The sequence below is a fragment of the Pyrus communis genome, chromosome 1 (genome assembly GCF_963583255.1).
Source record: "Pyrus communis chromosome 1, drPyrComm1.1, whole genome shotgun sequence".
Classification (NCBI taxonomy): Eukaryota; Viridiplantae; Streptophyta; class Magnoliopsida; order Rosales; family Rosaceae; genus Pyrus; species Pyrus communis.
In genome coordinates, this window is record NC_084803.1 from 1,975,213 (window position 1) to 1,988,236 (window position 13,024).

The window sequence follows — 13,024 nt, forward strand, 5'->3', positions numbered from 1 at the left end:
ATCCAAACAAATATATACATGCAAAATAATTTACCTACAATGATTGTCAAACAAATAAAAGAAATGAAACATATGATGGTAAGACAAGTACAAAGTAGATACTTTTGTAATAATAAGGCCCTTATTATCCATAATTATGGTAGATAATTAAATTCATTAACATAATTAGGCTGTTGTGGCACAATTGTAAATATTTTGAAAATAATAAGTATTTTTTTGTTTACATGACAGTCTATTTTAAATTTAGGTTTTATTTAGATGTTTAAAATGATATGGGATTGTGTCAAAGAAATAAGTATTGTATGAGCTTATATCTAAAGATAGTAGAGATATGCTTTTTCCTAAATGGTTTTTCGCCTGGCCACAAATACCATGGTAAAACGATGAAGCTTCCAAACAAGAAGTAAGCTGCCAACATGCTAAGACTGTGGCCACCAAAGATGCCAACACAAAACACAAAGCGACATCTAGTGACGGCCCAAAACGCACCACTTACATAGGAGTACAACCAGATTATAGTGATGCTCGAAAAGAGCAACATTGACGGTAATCCGCAGCATTTTGCGAATTTGTTTTACAAATTTCTAATTTTATGATAACTTGTTAGTGAAGGACGAAAAAAATAAACACTAAAATTTGATTTGGCGAAAAATTTATTGCTATTTATGATTTTATTTTGTACTAGAAGATTAAACTGTCATTTTACTCTCTTATAACTAAGATTTATTTATTTATTAATACATAATTTAGATTAAATAAATAGTAAAAATTAGCTTTTTGATAATAATTGCAGCCGTCTACACTAGAAATGGACCATTTTATTTTCTCCTGTTTGTGTACTAGCAAATGGGCGGGTTCTTTCCAAACAAATTGAAAAACAAAAAAACCGGGCCGACATGCCCCAAATAGAGCCATTTTAAACCAAATTTTGTAAATAAATGATGTGGTTGTTGATAATTGAATTATTAGTTAAATGTTAATTAACATGCTTATTTCATATTGCTAACATATTATTTGATTTGCAAATTTGATTTAAGATTCTAGTCTTCCTAGCATTATTCTTGAAAATATAATAAAGAAGTATTGTTTAGTCCAATTGAAAATGCAACATGCCCATTCCTGAATATTCATTATTGCTAGCAGTTTTTTTTATTAATTTTATGATTACAAATACATAAATGTATATAATTAATAACAACAAAAATCTCTTATTCATATCACAAATATAATGTTATATATATATATATATTTTATCCATAAAGTTCAGAAGACAAACGAGGTTTGATGAGAACTTTGAGTGGAGTTCTCTTATTGTTTGTTAATCCAAAGCTCTCCGTCATATCAATTGGTGTACTTGACGGGTTCAAGATTTCAAACGCATGTAGAAAACTAGCCAACGTAAATTGCACCATTTGAAGGCCAAATGCCAAACCAGGGCATGCCCTTCTACCACTTCCAAACGGAATCAACTCAAAATGTTGACCCTTCACATCAACTTTCTTGTGGGTGGTAAGAAATCTTTCTGGCTTGAACTCAAATGGCTTGGGCCAATTTTTCGGGTCAGTTTGAAGCTTCCAGAGGTTCATGGTTAACCGGGTGCCCTTTCTGATATGGTACCCAGCAATGGTGCAATCCTCAGTGAATTCACGTGGTCCTGATAATGGTGCTGGTGGGTACAAACGTAACGTCTCCTTTATAATAGCTTGGATGTAGACTAAGTTGCTTATATCTTGCTCACTCACAACTCTTTGTCTACCTATTTTGGTGTCCAGTTCGTTTAAGGCTCTTTCCAAAACGTGCGAGTTGTTCAACAATAACGATATTGCCCATGTCAATGTCACCATGATGGTATCGCTACCTGCTGCAATCATATTCTGCACAAGGATTATTTGGTTGATTAATTAGGATATATATATAGACACACACAAACACATACACATACACATACACACATACACACACACACACACGTAAGAGTGAGGCCACATTCTTATTCTTTACATTCATAATTTTCTGAGTCTCTGTCTTATTTAGGTGAAGATATATATCAAACATTGAAATATGTCCCACCTTAATTACTAAGAGTGTCAGTATACTGTCACTAGCGTTTACTAGAGTGAATTGAACTCACAGTTAGTGTAGTCTTGTACTTAGTGCAGTAAATAATTAACTTTAATAACAATAGCTTGGACTCACCTCGGCTTTGGGCCTCGTTAACTGATGTTAGCTAATCCTAACCGAAAGCTGGGTATTAGCTAGGGAGTATGATGATTTTTATTTTTATTTTTTTTAAATCCCTCTTCTTCTTTTTTTATTTATTTATTTTTTTTTATTTTTTATATTTGAACGATTACAATTAAGTTATGTTAATATTTTATATTAATTTTTTTTATAAAAAGAAAAAGATAAAATAGAAAATATGAGAAAAAGAACGAAAGAAAGAGGATGGAAAGAGGTCTTCCACACCACCGCAGACCTTTTCCAGTGACCGCAGCTCCAGCACGACTTAAAATATTAGATATAGTTACCACCCAGAGTCCGATTACCAACCAGGGTGTTGGACGAGAAAGAGCCAGAAGGAAGAGAGAAAGGGACTTGGACGGGAAAACAAAGGGAAGATAGAGAGGGAGTTGGACGGAAAACTCGCTGTGGCTGCCAACTCGAATTGGCGAGTTTGAACTTGTTCTAGCTTCGAGAAGACGAAATTGGGATTGATCAGGAGGAAGAGTCGTTGGGGTTTGTCACGAGAATTGGGGATTTGGAAAGCGATTCTCCATTTTTTTTTGTGGTGATAATTTCAATAGTGTCTGTGCAACGCTTGCCCAACTTGAGGAAAACAGAGGAAGAAAAAGGGGAACGTTTGACTGACTTGCTTGGGAGAAACACAGATAAAGAGTTCTAGAAATGAAAAAAAGAAAAAGGAATAAATATATACAGAAAAGAAAAAGAGAGCATTTTTACTATTTCTAAGTTAATTTGGTATTGGTAAACATTTCACTAAGTTAGTTTAATTTGATTTATTCTAAAACAGCCTAATTTAGTTCATAAAAATTATTAATTCTAAAATAATCAAATACAAAAAGCACACCTTATAAGTAGACAAAATTGACTCTGTGTACATATCGGTGAGCACTCAAATATGCGTCATGAGTCGTATGTAAAATTGGAAATCATCTCAAAAATCATTCTAGATAGCTACCCTAGTATGTAATGTAATTATAAATTCCATTTTTACATGATGTCTATATGAGAAGTATGTCAAATAATTGTATACTATTGATTATTTTAAAATTAAAAAAATTAGAGTTGTTATTGACAATCCAAAACAGTTATCAGAAATCACAAAATATTGTTAAAAGTAAAAATTTGTACATGATCTTAGAATATAAAATTTAAATTTAGAAATTTTCTTGGCTAATTATTTTCGTTTCCTTTTATAGACCATGCAATTAGCTTAATTATGTAATGAAAGTAAAAAAATAAAATCTTGTGTCTTAAGTCCAGCTTGTGTCTTAAGTCCAGCCTTTTACTGTTAATTATTTGCATGCAAATTAATGAATTATATATGTACCAAGCTTGTGGCTTTGTTGATTGTATCAGCATCAAAACCGCCAAGTTCTGCACCATCAAGCACAGAAAGCATCGCATCTATGAAGTCCTGCTCTCCTTTTGCATCACCTTTTGCTTTCCTCTGCTTATGCTCTTCAACCCACTCGCCAACAATGGTGTCCAATTCCTTCGCAATTTTCTTTATTGCCTTCTCATGTCCACCCAAATCGAACCACCGCAGATAAGGAACCGCATCACCCACCAAAAACAGCCCCGCATAATGAAAAAACTGCCTCAATGCATTCTGAACCCTACGCGCTTCTTTCTTCTCATCCTCATCGGCAGCTACTGAATACCGCTTTCCGTTCACCATTCTGACGAGCACGTTCAGCGTCATGTCCCCAAACCATTGCTTCAGCTCTACAACCACTCCATCATTCGAGCCCTCCTTTTGTCTTGTACTCCAAGTTTTGTGCAATTCTTCCAAGAAAGTAGTCACTTCCAATACTCGAATGTGCTTGAGCAGCTCAACCTTCCGGATTGAGAGCAACTCCAACGTGACGATCTTACGAATTTCTCGCCAATAGGGTCCAGATGGTCCGAACCCAAACATGGCGTAGTTGTAGCCAATGTGCTCTACAGCCGCCATCTTTGGGCGCGAGTTTAAGCTCAAGTCATTGGTTGTGAAGCATTCTTTTGCGATCTCACTGCTGCTTATCACCAACGACGGATAGACGCCAATTCGGATGGTGAAAATGGGTCCGTACTTGTCCGCCATGGCTCCCAAAGTTAAGTGAGGAGGTGTGGAGCCTCCTAACAAAGGAAGGTGACCCAATATAGGCCACGCACCCTTGGCTTCAGGTGGGGAGCCCGTGTAATCGGCAACTCTCCATCTTCGTGATAAGTAATAGGACACGATGATTATTGTGAATAATCCAGCAGCGATGGAGTTTGCATAAGGGAGGGAATCCATTCTGCAACTAAATCATTAGAAATCTGGAGACAGAATTTTTATTGAACTGGGGTGAAGGCTTAAGTTGATTTGTATTATTAGCGCCCTGTCATACATATATATAGAAGAAATATGGTCTCGTTAGATGCCCTTGATTTGATTGAACTGGATAATTTTTTATTCTCAAGGCATATTAATTGATGGGAGAAATGAAAATTTTATGATCAATTAGAAGGTAGAACATAAAATTAAAAGGTAGATAATGTTAGAGAGATCATCTATTTAAATCAAATTTTATAAATCATATGACGTGGTTTTTTATAATTGTTTTATTACTTGCGTATTGATTAACGTGCTTAATTCTTATTGGCGATATAACACGTGATTTACAAATATGGTCTAAAAAGTTGATCTACCTCACATTATATGAGTTTTGCTTGTCCAATATGATGACAAAACAAAATCTTCAATTTCAAACAATGATTCAATTGATGACCAGGTTCTATTACGTTTGACTCATATTTCTTTTCATTCAATCGAAAATTAATTTTACTATATGGATGCTTGTGATCTCGTATATATCTATCTCCTGCACTAATGATTTCCTAGACATTCGTTGAGCGTGTGACACAATACCTTCTATTTATCTGAACAATTATACACTATAGAATCCATACTATACGCTAAAGTTCTTTGGCCATCCTATGATTGAATTGGAACCTTAATTTGCCATGTACAATATATTCGTGAACTATTCATCAAAAAATATATATTCGTGAATTAACTCAAATTACATACTATATGGCTCAGGTGGTTCATTGTAAAATATATGCCACAATCCCACGTGAGCGGCAGATTCTTCTGTGCGGGAGCGATTGGGGTTGGTGTGAGTGAAGGATTGGACCAAAAGGTGAGCCAGGTTAGCATGACAATTGGAAAAGTGGGATGGTAATTTTGAATTTGGAGTTCGCAGAGACGCACGGTCCGAATAACGAACCTCAAACTTTCTCCAAATGAAGGCGCCGCAGCCATATATGACAAATTATGCGTGCAATTTGTCTGTAGTGTATTTTCCGTAGCGCTGTGAAGATTCAAACTATGCGTGCAACGATTTTGATTTCATCACAAGGTCATTAGCTAGATAGTATTTGTCTTGTATAAAATGAACGATTACATTCCTTCTTATAATAATGGCAAGGTAGAATCTGAGGATGCGAAATAATGTTTCATATTGAACATTTTCCGAACCTTCCCTGTACATAAAATTAAATTGTATTTCTCATACATTTTATTAATTCTACTACGGAACCTTAATTTTCTTCTATTTTACTATTTTCAATCATTCTTGCGGACTATAACATTTCCCGAACCTTCGCATGTACATAAAATTAAATTATATTTTTCATACATTTTATTAATTCTACTACGGAACCTTAATTTTCTTCTATTGTACTATTTTCAATCATTCTTGTCGACTGAAAGTGATACTCATTTGTTAAAAGTGGAAGAAAAAGCATGCATCAAGCTCATTAGTCAAAAGTGGAAGCTTTACTTTACCAAAGAGAAAAATTGTAGAAGATTTACTAGAGTATCACTACATCAGCAGCAATGTTCCACCTAATACGTTTGTGAATGGCAGCACAATCTTTCTAAACGGAACTAACGTCAAGATTTATCAATTTTGGCAGCATTTTATTTTTTTTGGTCTTTTTTACAATAGATTCACTCATTTATTTAGCATATAAAGGACAATATTGTGGGATTAAAATGTCATATAAGCCATCAAATGCAGTTTGATGCTTTTTATTGACACCTCCTATACCTCTAGGGTACAGTTCTTGAGTTTAAGTGGAACCACCTCTCTGGGCCTCCAAATCGGAAGGGCAATCCTCAGTGAATTCCCTGAAGCCTGAGAATGTTGCAGTTAACCGCATTGCTTCTTTAATATAGGCTTGCAGATACATGAGATTATTGGTGTCTAAATCATTCACTGATCTTCCCTTAGCCAACATAGTTATCTAGTTCTTCTTGGACTTTGTTCAGAGCCTGGCGGTTGTCCTACAACAATGCGACTGCGCACACCATAAGGATAGTTGTTGTGTCACTGCCTCCAGCAATGATATTCTGCAAAGGCATAGTTAAGTTGTTTGATACCTATATGATTGTTTAATACAAAAGAAGTAACGATTTTTGCACACCTTTCAAGACTTTACAATCCATAGCATTGTGGGCAAAAAAATAAATTTTTCTGATACATAAACTATTTTGTCCATTATTCTATTAATTTTTTCTTTTTACTAATTTCACCTTTTTTTCAAATTAATTTGCAATACAATTCTAGAATCCCAATGTGAATTTATATATCGTTTGGTATGCAGACGAGACGGGACGGAACGGAATGGGACGGGACGGAACAGAATGGGACGGGACAGAACGGGACAGGACGGAACGGAACGGAGCGGGAGCAAAGATGCCCTCGGATGGAAACAAGGAGGAAGAAGAAGGAGACGGAGAAGTTATAATTTTGTGTTCCACGGATATGGAACGAGTCGTTCCAAGGGAGTGAGGTGGAACGAAAATTCACCCAAAACTCATCCCGTGGAACAGCTCGTTCCACCCGTTTTAGGTGCACCAAACGTGGGACGGAACGCCTTGTCCCACTCTATTCCGTCCCGTCCCACGTACCAAACGGTACCTTAAGATTTTGCGTGGTATACGTACCAGAATCCAATGATGTATATTGCGCAACATCCTGTCCGGACTGAAAGCATCGCATCTATAAAATCTTGCTCATCCCGCCTTTAGTCCTGCTCTGCTTGTGTTCCTCTAACCTTTCTAGAACTATATTATCAAGCACTTTTGCATTTTTTTTTTTCATAGCTTTCCCATGCCCACCAATATCCAAAAACCTAAGCCATGGAACAGCATCCCCCAACACAAACATTCCCATATAATGAAAGAGTTCCCTCATGGCTTTATGAAACCGACATTCCTTTTTTTCATCATTCAAACTACCATTCGTAACATTAAAGTATCTTTTTCTGGCAACCATATCCTAAAAATCATGTTCATATTTAGGTAGTTGAGCCACTGCTTCATCTCCACAGAAAACTGTGTCCTAAGCATGATTATTTTTTTCGGTCCATAACTTGTATAGATGTTTAAGTAGCTCCTGCCTGCGGCTTGAGAGTGGCTCGTGGACTGTTATTTTGCACATCTCATGCCAGTTCGCGCCGTATGGGCTAAACCCTAGCATGGCATAGTTAAAGCTCAAGATTTCAGCGCCTATTGTTTGGGGACGTGAAGAAATAATCAAGTCATTGGTGGTGAAGCACTCCTTTGCAGCCTCCCAAGAATTAACGACCACGACGGGGTGGACACCGATGTTGATGGTGAAGACTGTCCGTACTTGTCCGCCAAGGCACCCAATGCAATGTGGGAAGGCTGGGGCCGTCCTCCGAATAGGCAAAGGTTTCCTACCAGTGGCCACCCACCTGCCACTTTGGGTGGCTTGCAACCTTTGGCATTGGCAGCTGCAGCCCTAAAAGCATCACAGCCATTGGTCTAGGGTTATGGCAATTGAAGGACAAAGGCAATGAAATTGTCCTTACTATTCACTCTAAACTGTAACTGTCTTTGTGCAAGTCCATCCGTTTGGAAAGAGAAAGGGCAAATGTAAGGACGATTACTATTCATAGATATACTTTTTATTTTTTTAATATTTTCTTTGTCTTATCGTCACATATCAGTATTACCATAAATTTTTGGATAATTTTAAATATTTAATTTACAAGCGTATTGAATTTTATAAGATTTTATAGTATAAACTTTGTAAGGTTTTTGAAAATTTTAAATAATTTTTATGACTTTTTAAAGTAGGATTAGCTTGGTTGTTGAATTTTTTTAATTTATTGAAATCAGAGGCTTACAAAACATCATGTGGCGGAGCTACAAAATATTTAATTTGTTTTAACCGTTGGAAATCTAACAGTCTAGATGAAAGGACTATTAGAAATCCAACGGTTTGCAGCCAGGTGTGCTCAAATTTGTTGTCACGTGGGTCGTTGGGCTGGGCTGGGCTGAGCTGTCACATGGGTGGGGCCCTCCCTCACCCTCCAGCTGATTGAAAGGGCGTAAGCTCGTGTGATTCTTGCAAGGGCACAATCCTTTGCTACAATTGCCTCTTCAATTTTGAACCGGTTGAGGAAGTTTTCATGGGTTGGAGGCAATTTAACCCAATTGCAAGGGCAATAAAATAACTGGTGGAGATGCTCTAATTATGACCAGGAAAACACAAGTATGGCAAAGAGTCCGGCTACGAGCCTATGAAGGAGCTTTAGAAATGGGATAGGCCTGATAGGGAGATCCATTACTGTAGCTTAATTAAAGGGTGTTAAGGAATTGTTTGCGAGCTTCGAGTTTATATAACTTAAATTCTGTCAATTAATTCCGATCGATTAAATATTTTTAAGAATGTCAAGTCACACTAGTAAAGTAGTCTATTACGGTTTAGTGGTATTCTTCACTTGTAAGTGAGAAATTTTATGTTCGATTCTTGTCAAAAATGAATTTAAACCAAATTATTGCTAGTCCATTGCGAGATTAGGCCCATCCATTCTTCTTACTGTAAATAATATCGTTTGTTAAAAAAAAAAAAGTACACTAATAAAGTAAAACCACAAAAAAAATAAGTCGGTTTTTCTGGCCTCTAATTTTGGTGTAGCCTTACCCTCAACGTAGCTTTACCTCCCTTCTAAACCCACCGATTCAGCTACACTAGTCTCGTTTAGCCAAATTGGCAATAAATTAGGGAATTTGATTCTATTCAGTCAAATCTGGTCCTATTCCGATTTATTGTTCTCTATTTAGCCAAAATTGCAATAAATTAGGCAAATTGTTCCGAGTGCAAATTCAAGTTAAAGCGGCGTAGTCAAAACAAATATGTTGGGCAGCAACTTAACTTGCCCTTTCGCCAACATGAGATGTGTAAAATAATCAAGTTGACCTTAATTGGTTTGTTATTTCAATTATTGATGATTTGAGAAGCTTTTGAATTTAATTACAAGACACTCTTTTTGAATGTTGCATGTTCTCTTACTGTTTTGAGTAAAATTACTATTTTTTAACCTAAAAGCACTTATAATCACGTATTAAGGAATTGAATGGTAGAATATACAGACAAAATATCTAGCGCTAAATGTGTACCTAATACGATGCTAACCATTCATCTAATAAGCTCATTCCCAATATTTCTCATAATTGGACCGATCATTTTTTACGTTATCGTTGAAAGATCAACTCTTCAAGGAACTCATTGAAATTGAAAATCATTTAGTTATGTAACTATAATTTGATAACCAATGAGATGTTCACATTTTCAAGTTGAGTGAATCTTTATAAAGATGATCAATGAATGGTTACTTAGAAATGGATAATTCGTAACATAAAATTTATGTGGGTATTGTTCAAGACAAAGTGAGTAGTTACTAACTAGTTCAATCCACCATGACATGTATCAAAGAATGGAACCCACGGTTTCTAGATTCTACTAAATGCTTTAGTGTTCCGAGAAACTATCATGGATGTCATTTTCCAAATTGAAATAAGTATATCTCAATATATTACATGTCACATCCCGCCCCGAGGTCCACCATATTCCAGGCCCGCTCCACCACCGTAGCACGATATTGTTCGTTTTGGGTCCCAACCACGCCCATACGGTTTTGTTTTTGGGAACTCACACGAGAACTTCTTAGTGGGTCACCCATCATGCGAGTGCTCTCGCGCGCTACTCGCTTAACTTCGGAGTTCCAATGGAACCCGAAGCCAGTGAGCTCCCAAAAGGCCTCGTGCTAGTTAGGGATGAGAATATACATATAAGGATCACTCCCCTGAACGATGTGGGATGTCACATTACAGTTCAATCCACTATGCAATATAGCTGGATCCCTCCTCAAGTGATAAGATGGAATTGTTTTTGGTGGCTATATACACGGACAATTATTTAGCATACTCTATGGTATCACATATTATTGAAGTTTTTATTATAAGAGAAATATTAGAGAAACTCTCTCAAAGTGAGATTTTGTCACTTCATGTTCTTTTGCAGTGTTTTAAAAATTGGCCTAAACGGTTGACTAAGCGCTAGCTATCGTTGTGCCGATGCGATTAGGTCCGAAACATTAAGGAAAATTGGGGAGCTGTTAGGTGCCCACCTAGGCTCTCCTAGGCGGCTTGGGTAGTCTATGCGGTTGTTTAGGCGACGGTCTAGGCGGAGTGAAATGGTTTCTTGGAAAGAAAGTCCAAACAGAACCCAGAATCGCAAAAGTTTTCTCACCGCTTCGACTCCATGTCTTTGTGCACCACGACTTTCTTAGCTGTCACTACTCTCGCTCTCTGAAATCTTCCTATCCAAACAAAAGAAGAGGAAAAAAAGAGATGTATGTCTTGATGGTGAATATCGTTCGGCCGTCAGAATGCCGGACTCTAAAACTTACTTGTGAATATCCAATCATAAACAACTCGGTGTTCAATTTGCCTAGCCCAATAATCTATAACACCTCACTTTACCGATAAGGCTAATGAGATGACCTCTGCCAACAAGAACTCAAAAATCCTTCTTGGCCGAGACTTGGATAGGTAACCAGTCGGCCTTGATGCAGTGTTGTTTATCCAAATTGAAGGTACTCCGGGGTCGGCTGATTCTACGACAACAATGATGTCTATCCAAACTGAAGATGTCACATGTTGCCTTCACTATATTTATAGAAGCAAATGTTGCTTGGCGCAACTCCCCACTAGTGTAGAATTTGACTTCAATTCAAACTCATCAACTAGAGCTTCAGTCAAAGACTTTTTCAAGATAAGCAGGAGCCTATCTTTTAGATGCCATCATCATCTGACTCTACTTCACCATTATTCGAAGAGCCTATATGTCTTCCTTCCTTATCTTTAGAAACTGTGCCATCAGGTTGTCTCCTAGTCCAATTAGAACATTATTTCCACCGCATTGATCCAGGTGCAGCCATGCACGCATAATAAGATAGAATATGGTCTCAAAAAGCACATTCATGTGACACAACATCAAAAGGCATATACCTGCATACATATTTATCTGCTGCCGAGCCTTATAAATACCCCCATTCCATCATCATCCAAATCAATGGAGATTTAGACAAATAATAATTTAATATATTACTAAGAGATAATATCATGATTAAAATTAGAATATTATTTCTCAATAATTGAAAATCACTTTAACCATTTTGTCATTTAATAGTCTAAAATTTTGCTCATCCAACGATCTCGATTACTCGAGCCGATAGTGTAAAATAGGATCCAAACAAATTATACAAAAAACATGAGATGCGTAGAGTCTCACGTTTAATAGAGTCTCATATTTAATAGTCTCTCTCTAGCATTTCTTTTATTTTAATTTTGGTTAAAGATATGATGACGAAAATTAGTAGTTTTTTATTGGATAAAGTACAAAAACTACATTAACTATTGATGTCACGACACTTTCATACCTCATCTTTTAAAATTGACAATGTCATACCTCATCTTTAGAATTTGGTCCGATGTTAACCTTCCGTTACTTGGCCGTTTACTTTTCAGTTAACTGCTGATATAGCTTGATTCGTGATCCACTTTATGTTAAAAAATTAATAAAATATTATGAAAAACTAAAAAAAAAAAAATTTATTTAATATTTTTTAAATATTAAAAGAAAAGTTAAAAAAAAAATAGCCAAATGTTAATCCTATGTTAACACAATTCCTAATTTAACCCTAATATGAAAAACTCTCAGTAACGTAGACCAGCAAACGCATAAAACCCTCCACGCCGTCATCATACCAGCAACCATCTACCTCCAGTGACGGTCGGCGAAATCATCGGCGACATCCCGTCTCTTCTCACTTACTTCCTCGTTTTCTCCTTCTCTTACTTCGGCATGGGACCCAGGTTGGTCGACGGCAATTGCAATTCTTAAATCTGCTACTCCAATCTAAGAATTAGTGAGGTCGCTGACCTCTTGTATGTCCTTATCCGATGTAAAAGAAAGGAGGCGAAAGAAAAATAAAGGAAGATGAAAGGAGAAAGTAAGGGAAAGGGAGAAAGAGAAATAGGTGAGGCCGTGAGAAGCAAAAAGGGGATGGGTGGGGGTGAGGGTTGTTGGGCACAGAGGATCGGCATCTGGGTAAACTTTTTTTTTTTTTTTTGTTTAATTAAGTTATACAGGGCTGAAATTGGAAGTTGAAAAAAATAAATTAATCCATCTATCACTTTGTAATTTGATTTAATTTCATATCTAATTCTGGGTTGTGAATTTGTTCCTCTTTTTCTTCTCTTCAAGTTCTAAACACAGAACATTTGAATCAGAACTCAATACGTTTTAATCCTTAATATTTGAGACTGTTTTAGATATGCGTCCTTTGTGAGGCAAAGCAACGGAGAAAGAGAGAAAAGAAAGGTACAAGTCGTGTTTAATTGCAACCACACGATCTGATTAAAGAGATTGGA

The 13,024-nt window shown here is 36.6% G+C and overlaps 1 protein-coding gene across 1 annotated transcript; it reads right to left on the bottom strand.

The window, feature by feature from the left end:
- Positions 1–1,141: 1,141 nt before the first annotated feature.
- Positions 1,142–4,568, bottom strand: LOC137719647 (cytochrome P450 CYP82D47-like). Its single transcript, XM_068458685.1, has 2 exons — positions 3,572–4,568; positions 1,142–1,874 (listed from the first exon to the last, which is right to left on the bottom strand). The coding sequence occupies exons 1-2, from the start codon at positions 4,520–4,522 to the stop codon at positions 1,251–1,253; spliced, it is 1,575 nt and encodes a 524-aa protein (XP_068314786.1). The 5' UTR covers positions 4,523–4,568; the 3' UTR covers positions 1,142–1,250.
- Between the last annotated feature and the right edge of the window lie 8,456 nt (positions 4,569–13,024).

Coding starts and splice junctions, on each gene's coding strand:
- LOC137719647 (XM_068458685.1), bottom strand. CDS start 4,522: ATGGATTCCCTCCCTTATGCAAACTCCATCGCTGCTGGATTATTCACA. Junction 1,875..3,571: donor TCAACAAAGCCACAAGCTTG/GTACATATATAA, acceptor ATCCTTGTGCAG/AATATGATTGCAGCAGGTAG.